Source organism: Gymnoscopelus braueri (genome assembly GCF_963280865.1).
Source record: "Gymnoscopelus braueri genome assembly, chromosome: 17".
In the NCBI taxonomy this organism is placed as follows: Eukaryota; Metazoa; Chordata; class Actinopteri; order Myctophiformes; family Myctophidae; genus Gymnoscopelus; species Gymnoscopelus braueri.
This window is the reverse complement of record NC_137617.1, coordinates 28,511,085-28,523,337: the sequence shown is the minus strand read 5'-3', so window position 1 is coordinate 28,523,337 and position 12,253 is coordinate 28,511,085. Positions and strand designations below refer to the sequence as shown.

The window sequence follows — 12,253 nt, the reverse complement described above, 5'->3', positions numbered from 1 at the left end:
GTTAATAAAAATCTAAATAAAAAATGTGAAATCTTGTTGGGGGGGAAAAAAAATCATGCCTAACGATGATGTCACTGGTAGACGGGTTTCTGGACTGTCCACAGCCCTCCTCTGAGACACAGACCAAGTAGGAAAAAATGGTACCATTTTATCATGAGTATTAGTGAGGACCAATTATATGAAGATATGTTGAAAATCGGTGAAGTCGTCCTTTAAGTCATCACTATCCTTGCCAATATTAAGAAACATAAAATATATAAATATATAATATATCTATCTAATTTAGTAGTCCATATGATTTAGTTCTGATGTGTAGTTTAAAAAAAATAAATCTGTCTTTTCTTTCTTTTGTGCAGTTTGTGTTTTTATTTATTGCACTGCTGCTCCCCTTATAAACTTGTATTATTTTGTATTGTTCTTATTGAACTTGTAATGAATGCTGTTTTTGTTTTATGACCTCTTCCATTAAGGAAACGATTCCAAATAAGCCTGCTGTCTTCTTCATTTTTCTTGCTCAATATCGTGTTTTCTTTTGATATGTATAGTTTCTATTTTATATTACGATGTGCTAATAAACTAAACTAGATTCTGATTCAATGTGTTGTTGGAGTTCTACTCTCTCAAGACAGATTCAGAGCTCCGCAGCTGAATCTGTCAGAAATCACGCCACTGACTGACTCATCCAATCCAATGACCCACTCACTGACGTCATAGATGTTTTGCCAGGCATGTTATTTGAGAAGAGCCATTAAACTATCAATTTCCTACTAATGGGCTCGACTCGTACAGTTTCATTTGAAAATCAAAACAGACTTATGTAAATTGCAAGTTATGTATCTATTTTGGGACAGAAATGCATCTAAAAAAAAAAAATTAGCTTGGTGTTTTGTTCTAAATGCTCTTTATATACAGTATATATTTATTTATTTACTCATTCCATGAGCTTTTTACCAACGACAAACCAGTGGTGGAAAGTAACTAAGTACATTTACTCAAGTACTGTACTTCAGTACAATTTTGAGGCATTTTTGCTTTACGGTAGTATTTCAAATTTTCAGTACTTTTACTTGTACTCCACTACATCTCAGAGGCAAATGTTGCACTTTTACTCCACTATTATTTGAACATTTTGTTACTAGTTACTTTGTAGATGTAGATTATTACAAAACATATATTAACCACTTCAGCCCTATATACATTTCAGCCATTTGAAAATAGCTGATCTAAGCTCATGCACATAATACATTTTATACATTTGAAAACTTAATTGTGAAGTGGGAGTTCTGCATGAGTACTTCCAAGGGGTCATTGCCATGTTGGCTTGTGGTGGACATTTGTCCAATTTTTTTTTGTGCCACAGACATACAAAATGGGCAGACAATAATACATTATATATACAATACAATACCAGAAACACATATAGATAGCCCTGAATGACCATAGGCCTAACAGGTCTGTACAAATGGAACCAAATGTTCATTTGGTTCCATTTGTGCACTCGAGTTATGGGAGTCCTTGCAAATAAAAAGTTTGAGAACCACTAGTACTAGTGGACTCATAATGTGTCATAGTAAACAAGTGTCAACCATGACTTGGCATGCAGTAATTGGGTATTATGATCAAAATAAGAACATGGTGTGTATGGTTTGGTACTTGGTACATTTTGATACCAATACTTTTGTACTTTTACTCAAGTCAATTTAGAATTCCTGACTTTTACTTGTAACAGAGTATTTCTACATTGCAGTATTGATACTTTATTTAAGTAAAACAAAAAGTTAGTACTTTTTCCACCACTGCGACAAACAAGAGAGGAACTCAAGATGCAAGGTATAAGGTTTCCAATTTCAAAACAGAGCTGTAGAATTTGTCAGGGGAGAATACAATCTCTCTCCCCTCGTATACACCAATCAGAACAGAGTAAACCTCCACTCTCTCCCCTCTCGTAACCACCAATCAGAACAGAGTAAACCTCCGATCCTTCCAATGAGAGCACCGTAACACTTCTTTGCGTCAGCACAACGCCCCGCCCCGCCCTTTAGGTTGCTTGGTTGCCAGTGTTGCCATGTTCGCTTATTATAAGAGACTTTGGGCGTGTTTTTCTGTAAAGTCGCTTGTAAATATTGGTAGTTTTCGGGTTGCGGTTTTTTGATTGATTGATTGATTGATTGATGTAGTTTATTTAGTAAGACATGAGAATAGTACATGACAGTACATAACAGTACATGGAAGTACAAATTCACAATACAAGGTCTACTAAACTGGAACTCTCATTAAGCACTAAGCTTGTTTAAGATGAGAACCCCATGCACACAAATCATGATGTCATGTAAGAGGCAGAGACAGATATACACACTACTATACAGAATGTCATACAATCAGCTTTCAGGTTACTGGTATGAAGAGAGAAAAAATAAATATATATATATATATATATATATATATACAAAAGAGGAAAATGAAGGAGGGGGGGGGGGGGGGGGGTAGGGGGGGGTAGGTTAAAGGAGCTACACCATGAATTTAAAAATAATATTTGATATTTAATATCATATGGTGTATGTCCCTCAAACCTTTTTCAAAAGGTTTGAGCCTAAATCATCACTCAGATATACTCATCCCAAGTCAATTGTCTCTGGCTTATACAGCACTTTCAGCTGCAATACCAAAACGTCCTCTTGGGCAGGGGGGGGCTACTGAGCAATTCTGTCTGTTAATAAAAAAAAATTTAAAACAAATTATTAAAAAAAAAAGGAAAAATTCTGCATAAAAAGAAGCATCTAAGAAAAATACAAAATCGAAAAACACTTTGAACATTTTTGAACAATTCCACCAAGTGTTTGAGGTGCCTGTTTCACCCACTTCCGGGGGGCGGAGCCAAAATCAGAGCCCGAAGTATTTGTTCGTAGACCCCCACTTAGTAGGGGGTAGTTTCGGAGCGATTCGGGCACTTTTCATTTAACATTGGGTTTGCCATCATTAATGTTTGTGACATCATAAACATTTCCATTCTGAGATCGCCTGTTCAGACACGCCCATTCTGGAAATCCATGAAATGAGAAAGAATGACTGAATTTTAAAAAAAAACATTTTTTGGGGTACAAGAGACACTGGGGACCCCAAAAAATACAAAAAAACAAGAAAAAAGTGATTTTCATGGTGTAGACCCTTTAAGACTTAGACAGGGGCCATTTTCGAATTGCAGCCTCCTGAAGGTGTATCTTTAGGGCAGTTTTGAAAGTGAGTAGGGTTTTACACTCCTTTACTCCTTTTGGTAGGGCATTCCACATTTTTGATGAATAGCATGAGAACGAGTTCATTCCCTTAGTTGAGCCAAATCTGGGTTGAACATGATTTGTGGAGCTGCCTCTGGTGTTATGATCATGGACTTCATTAACATTTTGGAAGTATTTTGACAAATACAGGGGGATCCCAATGTTGTGGTGTATCTTGAAGACCAGGCCCATAGCAAGTTGCTGTACTCTGTCCTCAACCCTAAGCCATCCAATCCTAGCAAAATGAGCAGGGGTTAGATGGGTTTTGTGATTGAGGCCAAGAAGTAGCCTTACAAGTTTGTTTTGGGATGTTTGGAGCCTTGTTTTTAAGGCATTGGAGGTGTTGTGATACCATGAAGTGCATGCATAATCATAATGACCTTGAATGAGGGCCCCTAAGGGCTTGTTTCTAAAGTTTAGTTGCTTATTTGGGCTTGTTGTTTCCTATTGTTGTTTAAACCAGATTAATATGTAATTGTCCACTCATCCCCGTCTAAAAACATTTTGTGCCAGGGACGAGACCCCCAAGATGTCCCTTATTTTTTTCCCCCATGATTCAAAAATAAATAGATAGCAGATCTACAAGTTCGCAACGTGTGCTTGTAGATTGTCTGTTTTCAAATAATCGATACATAGGCTATATGTTTAAAAGTGCTCATGTGGCTTCTTTTAAGCTTGTTATCAATCCGTGTACCAAAATAAAATCCAAAATGGATTTCAATATTTGTTTCTAAAACCAATGGCAATAAAAAGGGATAATAACTCGTTTTCCAATTTCAAATTTTTGGCCCTGAATAAAAAAAATTGAAAATGGATAAAATAGATTTCTAGCTTTAATTTACACTTTTTCATTTTTCTTTTTGTCTATTACTGGTGTGAACTGCTAGCCGTAAATCTCATTTGCATTTGATTTCACACAGTGAAATAAAATGCAAATGAGATTTCGGGAGGGGGGATTTACCAGGCTAGTGACTCGTTTTCGTAGACCTGTTTGCTCGTTTCACTCTCAAAACCTGGCAACGTTGTTCGGTTGCTCAACTCAACATGGCTGTTCCGTGGGGAAGCTTCAGGCTGTGTGGTGGATGTCCGAGATACAAGTGAACGTTAAAGGACATTTAATTTCCCCATTAAGCAACAACACTAATCTGCTGGTGAGTGCCAAGCCATGTTATTACATGTAACTCGAGTTATTTATGACAAAAAAATAGTCTAATTTTGCAGCCCACACGACGCAGCATCTGCTTTTGACACCGAGAGAGTCGTCTGGCTTGTAACCGGAAGACTCGCCCCAAAAACACGCTCGCCCCCATTTCTTTAGCCGACCAGTGGTTCTTGTATTATTGTATTTGTTTTACTGAGGAATGAGGGTAAAGTTGGAAGTACGTTTAGAGTTAGGCATAGTTTTACTGGGGTTAAGTTTAGGAATAAGGTTTAGGTTTTGGCACTGTTTTACTGAGGTTACGGTCAGGAACAAGGTTAGGTTTAGGCATACCAGGTGCCGACCGTTCCGAGGTCGCCGGATTTGCCCCGGGGCGACTGTGTTTTGGGGCGAGTGTTTTGGTATTCATCTGGCTAGCTTGTGCAAATAAAAAAGGCTACTAGCAAAATACTGAGCAGTGTTCACATTTGAAGTTGCTTCGACTGCCTCTGGTTTGAAGTGACTGACAGCTGTGTTGTTGTATCATCTAATGTGATATTGTTGGGTCAATTAGATGCACAGCATCGCTCTGTCAGCCTTTCAAAGTTGGGTCAAATCACTCAAAACTGGAGGTCAGAAATCATTGGGTTTCCTCGAGACCAACTCGCTAGCTAAAGCTGACCGCTTCAGCTAAAGTAAAGCTAGTGGTGGTGGTTATATGCAGCTTGGTCCTAGACCTAGAGGGAAAGTGACACCTCGCCTCAGACATACACAATAATACACAATAATGGTGTAAAGTAACTAAGTACTGTACTTAAGTACAATTTTGAGGTATTTTTTACTTTACTGGAGTATTTCCAATTGTCAATACTTTTACTTCTACTCCACTACATCTCAGATCTTTTTACTCCACTACAATTATTTGAAAACTTTAGTTACCACTTTAGTTACCTTTGTAGATTTGGATTATTATTACAAAACATTCATTAACCACTTTATCCCTATGCCAATACTTTTGTACTTTTACTCAAGTAAATTTTGAATACCAGACCTGTAACAGATTGTCTCTACATTGCAGTATTGGTACTTTTACTTAAGTAAAACATGCGAGTACCTTTTCCACCACTGCTAGCTAAAGCCTGCAGGACAGCTAAAGTAAAGCTATGGTGGTTGTAAACTATGCACATTGATCCTAGAGGGAAAGTGACACCACGCCTCAGACAGTCACAATAATATCACTGTCAGCCAGCAGAAGATTAAAGCATGTCAGTGTGACGAAGTTAGCAGCAGTTTCCTGCAGAATAATAACTATTATTTGGACGCCTTAACTGTTTTAAATTTGGTTTCGAAGAAATGTATTTTTAAGTTGTGCAATAGGGCATTATACAGGCAACACAAATAGGATTATGTTGCCTTATTACAGATACTGCCTTATGCTCCCTTATTACTGACTCCCTACTGCCTTATTACTGTCAATAGTCACGTGCAAAGATTTCATCATTTCTTTTTGCAGAATCTCCTTTGTTCTTAGCCTTGGATCAAGACTATCATAGATGTATTTTATCGAGTCTGACTTTTACTTTCGTATCTATATGCAAATGTCAAAATCGATAAAATACATATATGATAGTCTTGATACAAGGCTACTTTGTTCTCATGTTTCTGTCTGGTGGTCTTTTTTTTTCTCCTCTCTGTTTGGCTGAGCACTGTCATCTCTGAGCCAATGGAGACTGCTGACTCTGGGGTTCAGTGAGTGTTTTGTGTCAGAGAGGAAGCTGCTTATGTGGTCAGTCAGTGAGGCTACAGATTCTGGGCCCCTTGATACCCTTTCAATGCAACTATTATGTTGCCACCTGGGCTCGCCTGGAGTCTCTTGTTATGTCAAGACAGCCTGAATGTGCCATAGAAGTAGATCGGACTGGTTTGACAAAGGTGTGGAATTCAACCCATCGGCAAAAAGACATGACATGTGCAGCCATTAACCTGGCCCACATTTCAAGGTTCTGGCCTGGGTGCGGGTGTCTGTGTGCCTCTCTCTAGTTATGCTCACTGTGTATATGTAATAATTTGCACTCTTTATTTACCCCTTTCATCCACAGATCCATAAATGCACGTAATGACGAGGACACCCACACTTTGGCCAGACCTGAACTACAGTTAATCTCCCAAAGGAAATCTCATCTCCCACAGTTCCTCGGTTCTCTGTGCCGGTTCCTGCAGGTCAGGGTGTTCCTCCCATCAGACTGGCAGAGCACGCTGGGAGAGAGGTGGTGCTGCCAGCCAGGACCGAGGCTGCTCTGTCTTCCTCTGTCCTCGGCTGGGGGACTCGTGCAGTGGCTGTCGGAGACGGACGTTCAAGGAGGACCGCGCGGGACGGTTCTGCGTGCAGTGCCCAGCTCAGAGAGTGAGGGCTCTGCCTTGGTGTCACTGGCCGCTAGAGGAGCAGAGTATGTGGAGTGCTTCTGGTCGCCATGGAGCCGCAGGATAAGAAGCAGGTGAGTGTGTTCTGCGTTTGGCTGCTGAGCATCTGCTAATGATAACTACCTCTCCCTGGGGCGGCCGGGTGTTTATATGACACAGGTCTTGGCCCTTGGGGTTTTAGAATAACCTGAGGAGTACACTCTGCTAATAGCACATAGCGCAAGGGAACAGCGCTTGGCAATATATCAATAGCCACAGAGATTCTTAAAACAATGATTTATTTATTGACATCGTACAAAGTACATCTGTCGTTTTTATACAAGACACACACAAGCAAAAAGAAACACAATTTAGGCAGTAGGTAGTTGGTAATAAGGGAGCATAAGACATTAGGGAGTCAGTAGTAAGGCTGCATAAGGCAGTAGTAGGTAGTCAGTAATAAGGGAGCATAACGCACAAAACCCACTGGAGCATAAGTACACAGACGCTGCTTTTCTTCAGCTCCATGTTAATGCATGTAGCCCCACACGGACGCTCGGCTTGCGCACACTCTGGGCGGGGGAAAAAAAGCTATTCTCATATTGGAAATACATTGTATATATAGGATGACCAGACGTCGTCAATAAGTCGCGTGCAATAAAGCGTGTCAAACCAGAAACAGGATTGTGTCAAAAGATGTGTCCTACCTAGACACAGCATCTAAATGTCTCAATTGAACAGCAGGGAGACCAAATACCACCCCAACCCAATTGTATTATATTTTTGGTGGGTTCGTGCGTAAGGCAGTAGGGAGACAGTAATAAGGCAGTAGGGAGTCAGTAATAAGGGAGCATAAGGCAGTAACTGTAATAAGGCAACATAATCCTATTTGTGATTGGTAGGAGATTGGCATTATTTTCAGATAACCACGGCTTTGATGTAGTAGGCTCATCACCGTTCAAAATTAATAATAATAATAAAATTGTGACAGGATTGTTTCAAAGATTGTGTCCAACCTAGACACATGATCTAAATGTCTCAATAACAGCAGGGAGACCATATACTGTACAACCACCCCAATTGTATAAGTTATATTGTATTATTAACATTTGTGCAAGTGGTCATGGTATAAGCAAGATAATCCCAAGGGGTTATTGATAAATAATGCAAAGCATAGAGTCCCACATTCCACAGAGACAATTAACGTTTTGAGAAAATGTGACAATATTGAGAAATGTCTTCCTATGGTCTGTAAATTATTGTGATATCACAATAGTCTAATCAGCTAGCACTATATCGTGATAACGTTTTATTTATTTTTGTCACAATCCTACTACTGTACACACACATGGATACAATGACACAATAAGTGTACTGGGTGATGCAGATCTATTAATATATAAGTGGAGGTCTTGTTTAAAGAGTAAAGACTTATGCTTATTGTTTAGATGACCAAGAGGAAGGTCATCATGACGTTGTTGTTATGCTGTTGCTTTGTCCTTCACACAAGTTTAAAGTCAAAAGTGTCAATTACGACCCCAGCGCTACATTCCCCATCCCATACATTTTCACTGCATCTGTCACCCTCCCTCCTCCATGTTTCTGGCATTTCAGATTAGTCATATAGAAGGGTCAGTTAATCAAACCATTCTATAGTTAAACATAGATATTATGTAGGAGAACCTCACTGAGTCAGCACGCCATCTGCACAGGAATGGAAAATGGCCAGCCCTTGGCCAGTTATTGAATAAGTTCAACAATGAGGCCATCTATTTTTCCTCTCTGTGTTCCACACCTGTATGTAGCTTTCCATTTATGTAATCATTAACTCTTAGCAGTACAAGCGAGAACATGACATGTCGCCAGTTGCCACTAGCTCTCTTCCTCAGGGAAACATGAATGTCCTAGAAGTCGTTGAGGTAGAGTAGAAGCTCTGCTTTCACTTTCCATGTGTAAATTACTTTTTAAGTATGTGTTTGTCAAATCATATCTATTTATATTACTGGACATGTGTCGGACATACTGGACCATCATCATATTGCATCATAATTTCATGTGTCGGAGAACAAGTGTGCAGAATGATTTTATGACCATGGAGCAAGTAGCTTGAATGTCTTTCTTCAGCAGTAGCAGTCAATTCTTCTGCATTATGGTTATGTGATCCTGGCAGAGTTGTGAAGAGTTTGATTGAGGTTAAAGGGATATTTCACTTTAAAAAAAACTTTGGGTCATTTTATCGTCTACTCAGGCTTTTGTGAGCCCCCAGACCGTTTTTAAGTTGCTTGATTCAGTATTTAGATATTTGATATTCATTTTATCAGACACGCCCCCTTCCTATACAAACCCATTATAACTTCAAACTCAATTGCCCTGCCCTCCTAATACGCGAGGGGGCCGTGTTTTTTCGATTACTTTTTTCATTTATTTTTTATATTTTTTGGGGAAAATGAAAAAAATTCAATGCAATAAAGAAATAAAATAAAATAAATGAAAAAATTAATCGAAAAAACACGGTTGCCTCGCGTATTAGGAGGGCAGGGTGAGTCACCAGAAGCAAGGACGGGTGTTTTTTAATGTTAAAAATTGAGTTTGAAGTTATAATGGGTTTGTATAGGAAGGGGGCGTGTCTGACAAAATCAGATATCTAAATACTGAATCAAGCAACTTAAAAACGGTCTGGGGGGGTCACTAAAGCCTGAGTAGACAATAAAATGACCCAAAGTTTTTTTGAAAGTGAAATATCCCTTTAAGTGCAGAGAATCTGTACTTTTCTCCAGACTCCGTTTCACAATCATTGTCAAGATATCGGGCGAGGGAGTTCAGTAAATGACACTTGTGCTACATATCTTACCCCCTCTCTTGCCTGCAGCTTCTTATATTCATGCCCTTCTCTTGTTTGCCATCTTTCATTCTCTCTCTTCACTGGACCTTCGTTCTGCATCCCTACCTCACTGCAGAATGCGCTTTGCTGGCAAAAGTGGAACAAAGCCCTACTAGGGTAATACGGGCCAGGTTGGCAATGGTCCTCTTGTGTAAAGAGCCTCTTTCGCTTTCTCTCCCTCTTCTCTGTCCATCCTGCTTTTTCTATTTCAGCTCCTCTCCTCTCCCGTGCCCCCCCCTGTTCTCCCCTCTCTCTCTCTCTCTGTCTCTCTGAGCCAGCTGCTGAGCTGAACTGAAATGAACTGGGGGTTTGTTTGGCTGCTGGATTTGGCTACCTAGGCAGGCACCACTATATGGGGCCCAGAGAGGAGAGGGATTTGGGTGAGGTTTAAAATCATCTTTGGCTGGTTCCCGTCTATAGAAATTAGTCAAACGAAATGACCAAGCAATTTCTCCTACAGAGGGACACTGTTTTTTTTAAATGTAGTCCCTAGAATATAAACATTTTCTCCTGACACACTGTGGCTGCTTTTATAGACTCTCCCTTTTAGCTCTGGAGTGGTGGTAGTAATAGTGTTGAGAGAGAGAGAGAGAAAGGCAGAGAAAGGCAAGGTTGTCATGGTGCTGAAGATGGGAGGCGGTTTCTTTGTCAGGAGGAAGAGGACAGTAAGTTGGTTGTCTTATATGATGTTTCCTCTCTGCATCTGTCAGCCTATTGGTGATTTGTGTAGGCGTGTCCGAGAAATGAGGCTGAGGTAAGCCTCTAGGCGCTAAGTGTGTTTGTGTGCGTGTGTGTATGTGCCTGTATAATCCGCACGAGGCACGTGTTTGTGTTTGGGTGTCCGAGGTCAGGTAGTGGGCGTGCCCTATTATACTAAGACGGCTTAGGTTTCCTGTGTGTGTCTGTCTTTAAGTCAGTCTTGAGGATTTTCTTGATTCTTTGTTCCTCTGGGGGAATGGGCTGTTATTAATAGTGTAGCTGTGTGGGATGTGACCGTTTGAAAGCTGAACCCTGAGAATGTGTGTGTACATCAAGGCGTTCATATGTTTATGTGTGTTCATGTTTCTATGTGGATACACGTCATAGACAGAGGAGGATGTGGGAGGGGAGACTGTGGGAAAGGCCCGCATTCCTATTTACATTAGATAAGTATTTATCCAATATGTAATCACTTAATTTCAGGCTAAACTATTTTCCCGGTATGGATAGATTATAGCCAGCCAGCCACATATCAGCATCTGTGACGACAGATCTCTGACAACTCCCTAGGCCTAGGGGTTCCAAACCCCCTGTTGAAGACATTCCCACATACAATGAACTAGAAAAACCACTCCATATTTCCGGTGTCCCAAAGTGCATCCTTGAAAATATGCAAATATAGCCAGCACTATTTTTGAAACGTACTTTTCAAAACGTGGCATTTAAAAAAAACATTAATATTTGTCTTGTTTGTTAATAACACATTATTATGTGGTGTGAACATTTTAGAATACACATACTTTACACACATACACATACTTTACAGGGTCTTAAGTAAACAGTGTTGACGGTGTGTTACAGGAGGAGGGGGCTGTGATTCGAGGCCTGACTACAGGCCAGGCTCTGACCACGCTCAGGGATCAGCTGACCAGTCTGCTGGAACAGGATCAGAAGACCACATGCAGACGAGTCTCCTTACAGGTACACACACACACACACACACTCACACACACACGCATGCACTCACACATGCAGACCTCTTCATCCAACTTCTTAAAACAAAGTTTTATGTGTTATGTGTGTCAGATGTATTACATAAGTTGCTACAAATCATAGTTTTCTGTTGTTTGTGTAACCATAGGAACGCTGGCTGAAGAGCTTCCTTTACCATGGCAACCGTCCTTCCTGTCTCCATTGGCCAGGAGCTGCACTCACTCTATTGGTGGTACTGGGACTGGTCTGTTGCCCTGGCAGCCAGCCGCAGGGCAGGTGGGTCACCTGAATGGAAATGTTTTTTTGCATTGAATATCTATGAAAGATGTGTCCCCGACTCCCCGCTAAAGAAAGACTCATCCGTGTGAATACATGGGGGTAGCAGGTTGGCCTTGACCTAGGGAGCCCAACCAGTGACTCAGAGGTCTCTGGTTAGTGAACACAAGAGTGTGTATTCCATCTGTATAATGGTTGACTTCGGTTTTGCGTCATTGCATTGCATGCGTTGCGTATGCAAAATGATGCGTTTGACTTCATCACACAGACAACTAACTGCCTTGTGTGAATTGACAAATTGATCTTCTGAATTCATAGTCATATTCATCTGCGGCTCTTCTGTTCTCAGTACTGGCATGGAGCTGATGAATGCTGCCGCTCTTCTCCTGCTCCTCATCCTCAACCTGCTGCTGGTTGGCCGACAGGAGAAGCTCAAGAGGAGCGAGATGGTCAGACGCCTCAAGTTCATCATTGCACAGCTCAATGGTGAGAAATCCACTCGAGTAGATTTTGATCAACAGTTTTTAGGTTGTTGCCCGCCAATTCTCTTCCCAATTTAGTCATGGCCAAACGCCAATACCCCACATGTTTGTG

The 12,253-nt window shown here is 40.7% G+C and overlaps 1 protein-coding gene across 2 annotated transcripts in view; it reads left to right on the top strand.

The window, feature by feature from the left end:
• Window positions 1–4,297: 4,297 nt before the first annotated feature.
• The window catches only part of tmem94 (transmembrane protein 94), a 34,038-nt gene continuing 26,082 nt past the window's right edge, over window positions 4,298–12,253 (top strand). For both annotated transcript variants that reach the window (XM_080455172.1, XM_080455171.1), the window contains exons 1-5: window positions 4,298–4,423; window positions 6,510–6,905; window positions 11,252–11,371; window positions 11,532–11,659; window positions 12,009–12,145. In XM_080455172.1, coding sequence (XP_080311298.1) covers window positions 6,882–6,905; window positions 11,252–11,371; window positions 11,532–11,659; window positions 12,009–12,145 — 409 coding nt within the window. In that variant the 5' untranslated portion in view covers window positions 4,298–4,423; window positions 6,510–6,881. The remainder of the gene's footprint in view (window positions 4,424–6,509; window positions 6,906–11,251; window positions 11,372–11,531; window positions 11,660–12,008; window positions 12,146–12,253) is intronic.